A 16,003-nucleotide genomic window follows, 5' to 3' on the forward strand; every position below is an offset into this window, starting at 1 on the left:
TTAAATCACCACCAGTTTAACAGGTGTTAAGTCTCTTCGTTAAGTAATTAGTATTTTTATTAACAACATGGAAGAAACGATGAGAGCACAGCTAGTAAAGTTTGCAGATGATGCACAGCTCAGTGGAATGATAAACAGTACTGAGAAACAGCCAGCTATATACAGATGGATTCTTTTGTAAGAAAGGGAACTATCAAGAAGTATGTCTGAACATCATGTGCAGGTCACACACCTGAAAACAAAAAATTGTAAGTCACTTACAGGTTGGAATACTGTGGAAACCACTCACACAGGAAGTGGTAGACATGCAGGAAGAACTTGAGCTCTCAGTGCAGTGCAGCAGGCAACACTGTTCTCAGGATATATACATGCTACTTATTATTCCAGCAATCTTCCTGCAAACTTTCTTAGCAACACCTCTTTTTTTTTCCTAATGCAGATCATTGGAAACAGGCAAATTAGTATAATCATATTATATTATATTGTACTGTATCATATTGAATATTGCAATAGTATTGTGAAACATTTTGGTACTTAATATGAAAAGAAGAGGTTGAAAAACTGCAAAAATTAGGGAGCTACAAGCAACTTAAAATATGTAATGCCTATTTTATGATGACAGTTATGAAAAAAATAGTCTATGCTACTTGCTTAAAAAGAAGATATATTTTTTAATTATAATGGGAGAGAATTTCTGAAAGTAAAAAGCATTTTAGCTTAAAAAAAACAACAAAGTTCTGCAATCTAAAACTGAACAGTGAAATTACACCAATTCAGATTGTTGGAAATAGGGCATAATTTTTAGAAATGGGAACAATTTATAAAAATGCATGGTAAGTTTCACATCAATGACTTTTCAGAAGTATCTGACGCCTAATGACCCCTGATTTAAATGTGAATTCGGTGATCAGATCTCTTCATATCCTATTGTCCCAACATCCTTATTCCAGAATCACTTTAAGGGACTAATTTCATTTTCTTTGTAGTATCTTGTCAAACTTTTGGATAGACATACTAAGACACAGGAAAATTACACTAATATATGCTCTAGAGAAAGCAAGAGATATGTTATCCTAATTGCCATTGTTAAAATAACAGCTTGGAGATCCTCTTATCTGAAGAAACAGAATTACAAAGGAGAGCTTCAGACTATGTGAATGCCATCCCCTTTCTACAATTTCAAAGGCTGACTAATTAAAAGATTCTTTTTTAACAGATAGTTAACTAACTTTGCCATATTGGTTTAAAGCTTTTAAGTATGCTTAATTTCTCTATTAATTCTAGTAATAACAGTTGCAGTCTTAAGAGTCTTTTAATATATTCACAAGTATGAAAATATCAATCATCATCAGCTGGGTATACCTGAAGGACGTTTGGCAGAATCGGGAAGTGACCAGGAGTGATAAGACCAATAACATTACCCGAAGTAAAACACTAGACATGAAGACATTTCTTCTTCAGAAATCCTATTCCTTACCAGCAAAATCTCCACAGAGCCCAACAAGATTATGAACCATTTCAGAGAATGATTTTATTAAACTGTTTCCCAGGTTTGTTACTGTTTTGCATACAATCTATCAGTTCTCTAAGTACAGTGGGGTAAGGAAATTCAGGAATCTAGAAAAATATAATCTGGGTAGTATTTGCATTGAATGAATATTGATATACGAAGGTTTTGACAGGAGAGCATTTATGTATGAGATAGGAAGGTCTTGTGGCACTATCTAAACCAATAAATTTCCTTTACTCCAGGGCTAAATTCCTACAGGAATATCACGTAATATGAGAGCATACTGTATATCTGGCCCCTTGTGGATCTTGCAACATCTTTTCTAGTCTTGTGTTCTTTCAAAGCAGACAGATATGGATGATATGTTAGCACTAGTTTTTCCTTTATGAAGTTCGTTGACACAGACTTTTTTTCTTCCTGTGGATTTAATTTAATTTATGGAGGACAAGAGCATTCATTTTCCATTTCTAATAACAATTCCTAAGAACACTCTCTAGACAAGCAATATTTGCATACAAAACTAAGTATCACATTCAGAAGATATGAGTTATTAAAAGCACTGCTTACATTAAAATATGCTAAGCATTCAGTTATTTTCTCAGATGTAAAATAAGATAGATCTCTGCTGGGAACAATGTCTGAAGGTCTCCTCAGACATCCAGACTGGATTAACCATCAGAAACAATAGCGGATTTGGGTTTTCTATTTACTGTACTAACCCAACCTTGTCTATAAACTCCTTATTGCTGCAAACTAAAGGTGTGTGTCTGGGGAGGGCAAGCTTTTCCCCTTGATGTTCCAGGGCATGGAAATACAATCCTTTTTCAGACACAGATGTTTGCAATAGAAAACTTTCACTCTGCTCTCTTCTGTTTTTAATCTGCTCATGACAGGAAACACAGATTCAAAATGAATGTAAAGAACACAACCACCACAACTGACAATAATACAAAAGAACATGTAGGAAAGATTTCTTTTTCCCAGTATATCATAGGGAGAAAAGGTTTACAGATTTCAGAAGATTCTAGGTGTTTTTGTTTCCGAGTGGCTTCTTCACAGAAGATAGTTCTCTGTGATGTTATGATACTATCAGCAGATTCAGCACACAAAATCTTTTCATTCTCTCTGCCAGGTCTTCAGCACATTCAAATGGCTGTCCAGCTAAAGCTTTGTTGAGCAGGCAGATTTATAAAAATGGACAAACTCTTCCATAGCTCATGTAAAATGAAAAAGGTAAGAGTAGTGGATTCATTGAGGCTTTCCAAAATTTCAAAGATGTGCTTTTAAACCACACCAACCTACATGTCTGAAGTGAAGGGTTTTTTTTTTTGTATAGAAATGTGAAGAGAGGGACTGGATTCCTTGTGCTTTTTATTTGCCTGTTCCAACTTCACCTCTGATTCTGTATTCTTTGGATTCCACCCTATCTGGTCTCCCATCTCTGTCACTTCAGGTTTGCCAAAATGTCCTTTGCTTGCTTTTTTTGTTCATGACATATCTTTCTAGCATCCTTTGTTTAAAAAAAAAAGAATGTAAATCACAATTTTGCATACAGCAATTTCTGCAATCTCATTTATCGCCCTGTACGTCATACGCTTGAACAAGGTATGTCATGAACATGCCCAATTTTAGGCAGTACCCGAGAAATACAATAGCAAAGTACAATTCACCTAGCATCACACAAGAACTTTAGGACAAGTGGCAGGGAATAAATTTAGATTTTTGAAATGTATTCACTTTCTTTAATCATTCTTCCCTTTTACAGTCAGCTGTCACTGCCACCATACAACTTCTAATTTCTGCATTAAACAAGAGAAAGAGACTGTGGACAAAAACCTTAGAGGGACTACACACATCCCTAAGTTTACCAAGGCTGAATCCTGCGTAAGGCACTGCCTCTTAAAAGCTTAATGAAAATACATATTTTATTACCTACAGCCCTACTACGGAGGTCTTTTTACTCTTCCACCACTTACTCTCGCGCCTCCCATCTACAAAAAACATAGACTCTGTTCTGCTGATCATGCATTTCACTAATCACTCAGGCATATCCCTAAGTCATCTCTTGAATCTTTTGATGGCTATTTTCTTCAGGTTTTTCCTCTATTTTTCAGCATTTTTTCCTAATCAAGGACACCAAAAGTGAACTTTGTATCTACTGTTCAATATTCCAGTAGTGAGAAAAATAACTTAATTCATCATTTCAGAAACAGGATTGCAGTAGATATAATTATTTGTCCAACACAAATTCTAGGTCTTTCAGCAAAGACTTCAAGGTAGTATTTCAGGCTTGGTTCTGGTTGAAGAGGAAAAAAAAAACAACTACCTGAATTCATGTTTTTATTCCAGTTTTAGTTTTTTAAAAATATATTTTGTTTTAACATACTCAGATTATCAGAATGAATTGAGTGATGGCCAAGTTTCTGCTATTATTTACAAGTACTTGTGTCAAGGGCAGATTTCAACTATGAATTATCAGTATATTCTAGATCACCGGCTGACCCTACTGAGTAGGGTACAGCAAGGGCTACTGTAGAAGTTCACCACAGAAGTCCACTAAAAAGTCTCCCAATTCAAATTTGACTAGTATTTTTGGAAAGCTTGTCAGCTAATCAGCCCTTAGTATGTTAAATCTGTGCTTTTCTGGTAAGTTTAATTAGAATGCTCTGTGATACTCATTCAAAGATACTGAAAAAGCCTGAGAAGCATTGCCTTTGTACAACTATACCTATTAAATTCATGCCTATGATTTGTACCTTCATTCTTTAGCCTGCTACCACTGAAACCCACAGAGCTTTATTCTTCATCACTTTGCCTGAAACCAACATCTGGTGCGTCGGTTGATAATAACATTAGAGCATTTCTATTTAGGAGGTGCTGCAAAGCTTTCTCCTTGGTAATTACACACTTGCAAAAGCAGATTTTTGACATTTTATGTTGTAGCACCGTATCGGGAAACAAACCTAAGTTACGACCCAACGCCCAGCAAAAATACCCTCCCTTTAAAACGTAAAAAGATTTATTAACCGCCCGCAGCTCCCCGCCACCGCCCCTCCTGCGGCCCCGCCCACAAGCTGCCTCTCCGGGCTGCGCATGCGTACTCCGCACGAGCACCACACTAGGACGCACGCGCCGACGTTTCCGCGCTTCAGGCCCGATTCACCCCCGCCCCTTTCCGCCTTTGCCATGGCGACACCGGGCGGCGTGATCCGGGCCCTGCACCGCGGGACCCACGCACAGGTAACGGCCTGCCGCCCTGCCCGCAGCCTGCGCCGCGCGGGGCATTCCCGGCCTCTCAGGCTGCGTATGAACTAGCAGCACGGACCATCAGCCGCCAGCCCAGCCTGCGGCCGGCCCTTTCTGCTGCCGGCTGTGTGCATGCGCGGGGGCTGATGGGCGGTGCGGCGCCTTCCGGCAGCCCGCCTCCAGACGGCTGCTCTGGAGCGTTTGGGTCACTACGGGGCCAGGAGTCCGGAGGTGCGGGATTTAGATTTAAATTTAGATTTAGATTTAGATTTAGATGTAAGGAAAAAGCTTTTTACAATCGGTGTGGTGAGGCACTGGGACGGGTTGCCCAGAGAGGTGATGGATGTCCCGTCGTTGGAGTCATTCAGGGTTGGGCTGTACTCAGAGCAACGTGATGATGTAGCTGTAGTTGTCCCCGTTCGTTGCAGAGGACTTAGACTACGTGATCCTTAAAGGCCCCTTCTAATTCACGTGATTCTATGTCTGTGCTTAAATTGCTTCCTGTATTTTGAGTGTAACCATAAGGAATTTTCTTCTTCCTCCTGTATTAACTTGCTGTATAAGAGTTACTGATTTTTGTGGGAAAGGAGCAGTCAATTGCACTGATCGCATTTGGAGAGATTCCCCGAGCAATCATCCAGATATACAGGAATGCAACCAACGAGCGTGTAATTTGGAGGCATCCTCCTTCAAGAAGTTTGCTTTCTGTGAGCTATTTGCTTTAGCAGTCTGATTCTTTATGCAGCTTGACTTTTGACATGCTAATGAGTGGAAGAATTAATGTATTAATTAATATTGCAGGACAAGGGGAGATGGTTTTAAGTTGAGGGAGGGGAAATTTAGGTTGGATGTCAGGAGGAAGTTCTTTACAGAGAGAGTGGTGAGGTGCTGGAACAGGCTGCCTGGAGAGGTTGTGGATGCCCCGTCCCTGGAGGTGTTCAAGGCTAGACTGGATGGGGCCCTGGGCAGCCTGGTCTTGTATTAAATGTGGAGGTTGGTGGCCCTGCCTGTAGCAGGGGGGTTGGAGATTCATGGTCCTTGAGGTCCCTTCCAACCCTGTGATTCTGTGATTAAAATAATCTCATGTGGATAGTACCAATGTTGCCTCATCTCAGGGAATATTTGTTTTCTCTATCTGGACACTTGCCTTTTTCATGAAAATCACCATCCAAATCCTGATTGATATTCTCTTTCTGAAATGAAATACTTCATCTAAAACAGGTGTCAGGCCAGGTGCATTTCAGGTTGCTTGTGAGGAGAAATAGGAAAAGTGGAAGATGAAATATGACTTTCATTTTCTCATTGTTGATGTCTCTGTGACCTTGCAGAATCTCCATCTATTACTCTCAATCATAAAATTGTAATTCTGAAAACTTCAAGTGAAAAACACAGTAATACACAAAAAAGTTGTGTATATTTTGGTAAGTCTGAGTAACTTACAAGTTGCAGGGCTTATGAATGATTTCGGAATTAGGAATTTTAAGGTTATACTTAAAAAATGAGAGCGCATTTCAGTTGCTTATCAACACAGTTAATGGCATGCAAATGCCCTTGACTGTCCAATTTTATATAGGAGTATTTTATTTTATTTTTACTCCTATTTTATAAAGGAGTAGTCTGAGGAGGCAGAATGGGATGGAAAGGAGAACATGTTATCCTATAGAAATCTTTCATAAGTAGTATTTTACTTAGTAACTGAAGGCTTCCTATGGTTTACTGGAGGTTACTATGGGTGAGAAATAAGGTTTTCATGTACATTTTGGATTTTTGTTGTTTCAAAAATAGTTTATGTATAAGACTACTCTGAAGTCTTGACACAAGATACTCAATAAGCTTGTTAGCTGTTTCCATTCCTTTAGGTGTTTTGATTTTACGTAAATCTTCCTAGGTTTGTAACTTCATTTTTTGAATACAGTTTCCCTGTAATTTACCAAAGCAAGCAAATGCAGATCTTGAAAAGATGCCTCAAATGTCTCTTCATTTTTAGAATGGAAAACTCCAAAGTTGCACGAAAAGTAGTAAAAAGGCTTATATATCTTTCCAGCTACTGGTGGTAGCTCTTTGGGATTCACTCGGTATCCTAGCAGATAACCTCTCCTGCTGTCATTCCTCTAGCAAAGGCTTCTACATAGTATACAGATGTGCTCAGAGCAGACTTGGCTTTGTGATAGCTATTCTCTCTGACTTGAATTTCTTCTGTCGCTGTAAGCAGCTCATCAGGATTTTTATCACCTGTTTACTCTTATCTAATTTATATGTGGTCTGTGTGTGAGAATGTACTTCCTTCGTATTATCATTTAAATCTTTTAATTTAAAAGCCAAGAAGCTCAAAGTTAGTGTTGTATTACTATTTGTCCCCGGACACTCCCTCAAACAGCAGTGGAACTTTAAATTGTTATTCTGTTTTCAAATTTGCAAGTCCACTATGCTCTGGGCTTTTGTCATTTTCCTCTCACTATAAGTGCCCTCTTATGGCTATCTGGAATGCATTACACTCTATTATGAAGAAAAAAAACCTGTCTTCCTAATTTATGCTCTTCCTATTGCCAGACTTCAGCGTAGTTCAACTATTGACAGCTTGGAATGCATCATATATTTGCTGTGTGCTAATGAAGAATATTCAAATTTGAAGCTGGAAATGCATTTGTCTTCAAGTTTCAGCAGTATGTACTTACTGTCGCCCTTAAAGATTTGATGTTTTAAGCATTTGGCAGTTCTGTCATGGTTATTAGAAAATACAATTTCAGTGATTTCAGCTGTGTTTCACTGGAGTGTGCAGTCCATCAGGCTAGGTTTATCTGGCTGTGGAAAAATTTCTCTACTTAGTGTTCTATGTATTTCTACTACACAACTAGAATACGCAACTAATATATGTACCTAAGAAGAAAATACCATTTGTTGGAAAGATTAATTGTATTTTGAGTATCTTGAATTCTCAGACCTTCTTTTCAAATTCCTTGATTTATTCTTCATCAATGGGAGGTCATTTCATCAAGTTTGTTTCTTTGATGAGGCACTCTTAAAAATAGTAACTAATAGGTAAATCAAGAATTTACAGATAAAATTATTAGAAATTCAAATAAACTGTCAGTTGGAAAATTTACTGTAAGGTAAGTCAGTCAGGTGTTGGTGTATGACCAGATAGCGCATGAATTAGCAGAGATTTAATGCTGTCAGCAAAGCTCTAGTTGTTGCTATCAATGTAAGTGTATATGCCAAATTGCATAAAATCAAAAGAAATGGCCATTGATCAAATCTAAAAAGATCTTTAGACCTTCATTCCTAACCATAATGGCTACTGATGAAAAAATCTAAGTATGTGAATGAGGTAAACATATGAACTGTATGTGTCTTTAGGTTAAATGGAAAGAAAATCTTGCTTGTCAGCATTACTACCAGTGCCTGTGGCTAAGTGCCATGCATTTTTGTACAGGTGTGAACTTAAGCTATTGAGCAGCTATCTCTTCCCTGTACCCCACAATGGCCTTCTAAATTAGTCAGAGATAAGTCCAGTAAACATTGTACGTGACCCCTTCATGTACTGGGGCCATTTGACATTTTGATCTACGTTAATCTTGCTACAGAGCATGTTTGAAACATCCAGTTTACTGCTGATGTTAACTCAGCAAAGTTGAAGAGTTATATGGTCTTGCTTCTGATTATAGGTTCTCATGCATCACTAGCTTGCATTCCAGGCTCACAGCTGGAATCACAGAATGGTTTGGACTGGAAAGGTCCTTAAGAGCCCATCCAGTTCCACTCCCCTGCCACTCATTAGATCAGGTTGCTCAAGACCCTCATCTAACCTGACCTTGAACACCTTGGGAGTGGGACATCACAAGATTCTCTAGGCAGTCTATTCCAGTGCCTCTCCACCCTCTAGTGAAACCCACTTTTAGATGTTATTTGCCTTCCTGAAGGTGTCAGGAGCTTTTGGCACCATTTTTCTTTTCTAGTAGCAAGGCAGTCATCACTGCTAATGTTACTGTAGAATACTGCAATACCTCTATGACCTTTCATATTAAGAGCATCATTTAAAGGAAATAGAAACGTTTCATTTTGCTGCTTTTTTTCCTACCCTGGTCTTCCTTCTTTTATAGGTAAGCTTTCCCTGGCCCTCACACGTCCCTCTTACTATGACAATATCATTACTGCTAAGTTGTATGCCTAATGTGTCTTGAGGCTAAAATTAGACTCCTAGTCTGGCATGCTCTGCTGTTAACAAATCCATGTTTGCTGTTGTTTTTTGACTGTTTTTGAGCCTGCATGTTGTTCTTTTATTCCCTGTAGTTATATTCTGGAGAATTACAAATTGATGATGTTAAGTAGAATACCTCCCAGGCTGCTTTTCTTCTCTTGTTATCTTGGAGACAGAGATGTTTGTCCTTTTTTGGTCTACTGATACTTTACTAGCCCTTTGTGAACCTCAGCAGTTCTAGCCATTATTCTTAGTAATTTAAGAAGAGAACTTCAGATTAGTTGCTGTGATGAAATATGATTCATTTTTTGATGAAGTATTGTTCCTTCTTTATTCAGGGTGCCTGATCACACCATTATTACTATACTGGTTGTGTTGATGGTTGGTCATGTTTCATATTTTTATAATTAATATGATGATGAAAAAGGCATTGAAGATTAAAAAAAAAACAACCTGGAGGATTGTTTTGAAAACAATCACTAAAATGCCTTTTTTCAGATTGCAAATTTAATCTTTAACACTTCTATCTATAGTACAATATGAGTTATGGATAAAGGCAGGAACTGAAATCACCACACACTCCTTAAGGACCAAAAAGGTTGAATTTAAAACTGTAGTGGTATAGAGCATAATTTTTAATATCATTCAGATTTTTTCTTAGATAAATGTAAACTATTTAAAGGCGCTCCCATCTTGAATTTGTTGCTGTCACAAAGAGGTCACTCATCCATTGAGGAAATTAATCGCCAGATGCATGTAACAAGCTGTACTTGTACACAGGTTGCTGCAGCAGATCAGCTTCAGAACAGCCTTTGAAGCAGTTGTACTCAGGTTGATGGATGAGCGGAGGGTTGAAATGCCCACTTTGGATTTCTGGTTGTGACAGTCCCTGGCGTAGCATCTGTTTCTTCTGGAAGCCTGGAGGCAGTAAAGTCCTTTTGGCCCAGAAAAAGAGTAGTAAACACTCACTCTGTATCCTGGAGTCCAGTATGAGGTTGTTCAATATGTTCTGATCTATGGGATTTTTTGATAGATCTAAGAAACCTGAGAAATGCCTTCCAAGTAGGAGTAGCTTTTATGTGGATTCATGCACAGAAATTGCTACTTTTTTTTTTCTAGTCTTATTTTCCATTTTCCTGAATTGTAATCTGTTGACTACTGCTGATGGGCATAGATATTTGAAGTTCAGTTCCTCCTGGAACTGCCTGGATTTAGCAACATGTTTAATCCAGAGGCTGAAACCTTTAGCATCTCCTAACCCATTTGGAAAGTAGTAGATTTTGGCTACTGTTACAGCTACACAGGAGAGAGCCCCCCCAATGTAGTCAAAAATGAAGGATCTTTGAGGAGTGAGCTGGCCCTATTCGTTTCCAGAATAGAGTTCTAGCAACAAAGTCTGGCAAATGTAGAATGTTTTAGCAGGAAACAGCCCTTTATTCTTGCGTTTTGGCAGAGCTTGGGTTGAGTCCCACCATTCTTTTCCACTCTGGCTCTTGCTTTGAGTTTCTTGTGTTGTGTTGTTTTGTTTTGTTTTGTTTTTCTCTTGAGAGACTTCTGTTTTTATTAACTTGTTTTTGCAGAGTGAGTTTAATGAGAGATGCTACACTGGCAGTCCTGGATGTTGAAGTTGTGCATAAATTTTTCTGGTGTATAGTGGATAAATGTTATGTGAATTATAGTCTGTGGTGGATCACTTCTGTCTCTAGATCTAGAGGATCTTATTTTATTGCTATTTCTTTGATGTATTGAATTTCCATTTACTAACAGGGCAAGTGCTGTTCAAGACATTCAACTATTATTTTTTCCATGACACAAGTTTTGGTTTATCCTAGGATTCTAGGGTTAAATGAACAAACATTCTCTGGAGTGAACTTAAATTACGGCAGAATCAGAAGCTGAAGAAAACTCCAAAACATGAAGTCAGTTAAGTCACTTTAGATCATTGATTTTTATTTATTTATTTGTTTGTTTGTTTGTTTGAGTTCTGCTGAGGTTGTAAGCAATGAATTGAAATTGTTTTCTTTCTCATTATTTGAACCGTTGACCGTCACTAATTTTAACAATGCCATTCCTGGAGTCCCTAGCTCAGACAAATTATGTAGCAGATTTTATCATTTTATGTTGTATCAAGCAAATCTATGCATCCACTGGACACACTTCAATGCAGTTTTGCTTCTGAAGTTATCCACCTTGAGCTTACGCTGCAGTTCTACCTGCAATGGGAAAGAGGAATGTGAGCCATTTCTACTAGAAATAAAACGTCTGTTTTTAACTTCTAGCTTCAAGAGTTTTTTTGAATCGTGGAAGCAAGTGTAGCACAGCCTGGAGATGTCACAAGCAGCGCAGAGTTAAAGCTGACCTCATAGTTTCAGTGATGTCTACATGATGTCTGAATAAAGAGTTAGTGTTACATGCAAGGATTGCTGAGAGAAGTTTCCTTATATTTTGTAGATTGCACATGAGTTATGTTGTGATGAACTACGAGTGTGATGATGATTTCTTTGTAACCAAGCAGAAGAAATCTTAGTTATTCTCCATTTGTATTTTGATAGCACTTTCGTAATTGAACAAGTTAGAAATGTTTAATTACCTTCTTTACAGATAAGGAGTTTGGAGCCATGCAGTACAAGATAGAAGGTGACTTCAGTGCTTCTCACTGAGCTTTCAAAAAGGAGTAATCCCACCTAGCTGTGTGTCAGTTATTCAGTTCCTGTACAAAAAATTCCCAAGGTTAGGTAGTGATAAGTTTCCATTTCTGAGGCTCAGAGCTCCTGTATAATTTTTCTAATTCCCAGAAGTATTCAGAAGATTCAGAAAAAAGAGTAAGATGAGATTGTAGCTGTACTCCCACTCCATCAGTTGGAGTATTAATATCTGATTCTGAACCCACTCAGTGCAATGTTCTCACTATTGCTTCTGGTCACATACTGCCTATGACAGTCAAACATTGTTACAACATTTTCACAATGTTATCCTCACAGTCCAGATGCTTTACTGTTGATCTCACTTGGAAGGTTGTTGGCCAGCCTTCAAAAAATTTGAGTTTCTAGTATCCTCACAACTTCTCCTTTTACAAGGTGTGTAGTTTGACATTTGCCATGTAGCTGTGCCTTGGAAGCAATATTTCAACATTTTCATGTTAGTAAGACTCAGACTTCCAAGTGATTCACACAAGTATTTCTGATGCTTTTTTCATGCTTGTAGATACTCTAATATTTCTGACCTTTGGCAGCAAGATTGCTAGCATGGCCTGGTTTGTGCTTATACAACAGCAGAAACAGTTCTTTCAGGGATTCTTCCTTTATCCTAGAAGGTCTCATGGGTATTTTCTTTTCTGCTTACCAGCATTGTTTTTTACATTAACATCAGCAAAGAATTACAGGGAGTTACAAACTTCTGATGACAGAACCACATTATTCTATCCTTCCTAAATATAATCTTTTTATAGCCACATCAAAGTTCCTTTCAAAGGTGGTCTTTGACTTCTGCTTGAATTGGGTTATCCATTTACAAATATTTTTCTTGAAATCACATACTTGCCAAGATGTGGAAAGACTTTAGTTAATAGGCATCCATAGGGTGCTTTCCTTTTGCATGGAAGAACAAAACAGTTTCAGACATTTCAAAGCCTCTTTGTTGCTTATGCAAGGGGAATGAAGGGTCCAGCCCCCTGAATTCCTATCCGAATCTCATTTTGCATCTCTGCTGGCAACAAATTAGCCCATGTAATTGCTACCACCAAGAACGCGTATGCTTTCTGCTCTCTATACATTTATACTGATGTTTTCTTCGTTCTGTTTTAAGAATATATCTACATTTGACATCTTTGTGGAGTTAAAGCAACGTCAGCACTTTGTGTATTCATCAAGCATCAAGCCAGGTCAGAACAACCAAAGGTGGCATCTCTCTTCAGAGCATCTTTTTTATGATTGGCCATGAAACGTTGGTTGTAAGTCTGTAGTAAAACACATACAAGAACTCAAAGGAGAATGGATAGCTTCAGTACAAACAGTCTACTTCATTAACTCTGATGTACGAAGAGTACATTGGAATTGGAGAGTTGGCAATTTGTCTGGTTTCCTATGGGCCAGCTTGAGCAGTACAGTTTAAGTCAATGAGAGAGATCACATCTTTAAAACAAGGGAGTGTCACACAGTGCTAGGGATCTTTTCACTTGACGTTTCTGGGCTCATGGTGCATCACAAGCTGGATTGTGACTATAGTATGCTGCAGCATGGATGGCATGTGCTGCAGCTATTCTAATCTCAAAGGCTATGTTACGCAAACTTCTATGTACTCCTATTGTACTGCTATTGTACTGCTACAAGTCTTTATTTGTATTGCTTTTGTTTCACATTCTTTAAATGGTTTATGACCAAGGGCAGACTTTTTTAAACAGCATTTGATTGTACTAGTGACAAAAAAATGCTAGTGCACGTTGGATATCAGTCCTTCAAGAACTTCTTCTCTTGTAAGCAAAGAATATGCTCTATATACCGAAATTTTCAGCAGTTCTAAATTCAATAGATGCTTGCCTGCTTGGTCAAGCATAGGCAGTAGAAATCCAGATACTGCGTGCATCCTATCTTCAATCCAAACTTAAATTCCTTAGGAAGAGAATACAGCTTCAACTGAGCATTTAATCTCAGAGATCAGTGTTAGTATCTTAGCTGAAGCATCCAGATGAGCTTCTGTGTTCCTGGACATGGGAATGTGCTTTGGCTGCATGCTCTTTGAGGGCAAAACTTGAGAATGAACAAACCTCCCTGGTTTTGTTCTCCTTGTCCATTCATCATTTCTTGTTTGTCCTTTCTGTGGAAACAGCCAAACCGGTGATTTTTGGACCAAGCTCCACTGATTTAAAAACAGTTTAAATGAAGTCTCAGAATACTACCTTTCTCACTTAAGGTTTTTTTTTTAAAAGCTGTCCAAGTCCTTGGTAAAAGCAATCGTTAAGTCTAAAGTACTTAAATTGATAAAGTTCTCTTAAGCATAGAGGAGGGCCATTTTTGGCATTTTCTTTCTGTGTTTGTGCACCATTATGGAATTGACTGAGACTCCCACTTCGTAAGGCTGCTCAACAGACATCAAGTGATTCTAAAACTTTGTTTTTCTGCCAGTGACCATAATGTGAAAGTTTTTAAACAGCTGTGTTAATTTTGGCCCCCACGTGAATGAAGACAACTTTTTTCTGCTATAAGGTAATTACCTAATAAAATAATGGAGAGGAAATTAGCAGCTCTTTAAGTTTCTAGGGCAATATTTTCAAGAAACATAGAAATTCCAAACAAAAAATATTTTTTAAAAAGCATCCCTCTAGTTGTAAGTTGATAGTCTTTGTTTATATTTCATGGGGTAATCTTGGTAGCATGCACACTCCTTATTCAAGCAAAATATGTAAGAGATATAATAAACTCAATTTCAGCTAGAGGTCAGAGGAGGAAGAACAGTGATCAGATGTTTTTAAGCCATTTAGATACTACTGTGATCAAAACCATAAAACTTCTCAGTTTTCTCTGAGAGGGAAGCATTTAGTTATGGGGATCTTTAGCTTTTTTCTTTTTAAGACTTCAGTGTTTTTTTATACTTAAAATGGTTTCGTCTATTAAAAGCAGATCAACATTTCATTTATCTAATAGCCTGAATTTATAAATACAATATGACCTTACATTTTGATCATGATGCCTGTCTCTTGCAGCAAATCAAGTACTAGTTCTTCACGGGTTATCAATTTTATTCTATTAAAGCAGAGGGTATCTATCTATTAGACTACAAGCAGTAAATGTTAACTGGTATTTGGCAGCTTTCAACAATACACAGTGTTTTTTCAAAGCATTTCAGTGTTTAGCTGCTACTTGTGACAAGACCTTAATTCTCAAATTTTGTCAGTTATGAGTAGAAAGACTTAAAACTTGAATTACCATGATATTTAGCCTATCTAAGTAGAACTCCCTGCCTCCTTGGTCGTCTAACTTTAACATTCACCATCCCTATGTAAAATAATAGACTCGGAAGACTGGAAGAGACCCACCTAGAAATGATCTGGGCATTCTTCTGTATCTAACTAAAAATGAGCTGCCCCTACATCTTTATCAACGTATCTCATGTAATATTGTCTTACAAAGATTTCACTAGTGCAGGCAGTCAGAACCTTTGTAAACACTCTTGTGAAATGTTTTTTTCTTACTGTTGATAAAGGCTTCTTTACATCTGTTCTGAATCATTCTTACTGCAACTTAAGCTCATTTTTTCTGATCCTATTAACCATGATCCCAAAAGTAATATGTTTAAGACTACATATTTAAGGCTTGTTTAAGATCTTGTCTATCTTTGCTCTTCCTTCCGTTGGACTAAACCTCAGTTCTTACAAGCTTTCCTCCTTAGTCTTATTTCTGAGATCTCTCATTAGACTTGGTCACACTGATATGGCCTTTTTTTATCACTCTTTTGAAATGTAGACTCAAATTTTGTCCCGCTTGTCCAGCAGCTGGGGGTTAGGGACAGGTTCTGCACCAGAGGGTGGTGGGCATAGAACAGGCTGCCCAGGGCAGTGGACACAGCCTCGAGCTGTTGGAGTTCAAGGAGCATTTGGATACTGCTCTCAGACATAGGGTTTGTGTTTTGCTGGTACTCTGTGGAGCCAGGAGTTGGACTCAGTGATCCTTGTGGGTCCCTTCTAACTTGGGATGTGCTATGACTCTATATAGAATAAATGGTTTTAAGGCTGATAAGCTGCTGCCTGTTGTAAACCATTTAAGCCAGTCTGCAGCTCTGTGCCTATCTGTTCAAACCAGACAGTGCAGGAGCAGTGCTCTCTAACTGTGCCCCTCCAGGGTCTGCCTCTACTTTAAACTGGTGCAGTGGAATGCTATCCTTCCAGTAGGAGAGTGGTAGGGCACAGCACCCAAAGAAGTAGGACTCTAATCAAGCATTGTCCTTGCCATGGGAGACTTTGAGGGTGAGCTTGGTTACAGCAGTTGGTGATGTAACCTACGTACGCTGAGCCAAGTGCTCATCGAACTTTGCAGTTCTGCCAATGACAAACTCCA

General features: G+C 38.3%; 1 protein-coding gene across 2 annotated transcripts in view; it reads left to right on the forward strand.

Moving 5' to 3' along the window:
- Nucleotides 1–4,577: 4,577 nt before the first annotated feature.
- The window catches only part of WARS2 (tryptophanyl tRNA synthetase 2, mitochondrial), a 47,146-nt gene continuing 35,720 nt past the window's right edge, over nt 4,578–16,003 (forward strand). The window contains exons 1-2 of one of the 2 annotated variants that reach the window (XM_010718674.3): nt 4,663–4,750; nt 10,787–10,873. Coding sequence is in view for 1 of the 2 variants with exons in the window: in XM_003202691.4 (XP_003202739.3) it covers nt 4,604–4,750 (147 nt within the window). In the remaining variant the exon portion in view is untranslated. Of the gene's footprint in view, nt 4,751–10,786; nt 10,874–16,003 lie in introns of both variants that reach the window. The other variant, XM_003202691.4, reaches the window with a different exon arrangement.

The sequence above is a fragment of the Meleagris gallopavo genome, chromosome 1, assembly GCF_000146605.3.
Source record: "Meleagris gallopavo isolate NT-WF06-2002-E0010 breed Aviagen turkey brand Nicholas breeding stock chromosome 1, Turkey_5.1, whole genome shotgun sequence".
Classification (NCBI taxonomy): Eukaryota; Metazoa; Chordata; class Aves; order Galliformes; family Phasianidae; genus Meleagris; species Meleagris gallopavo.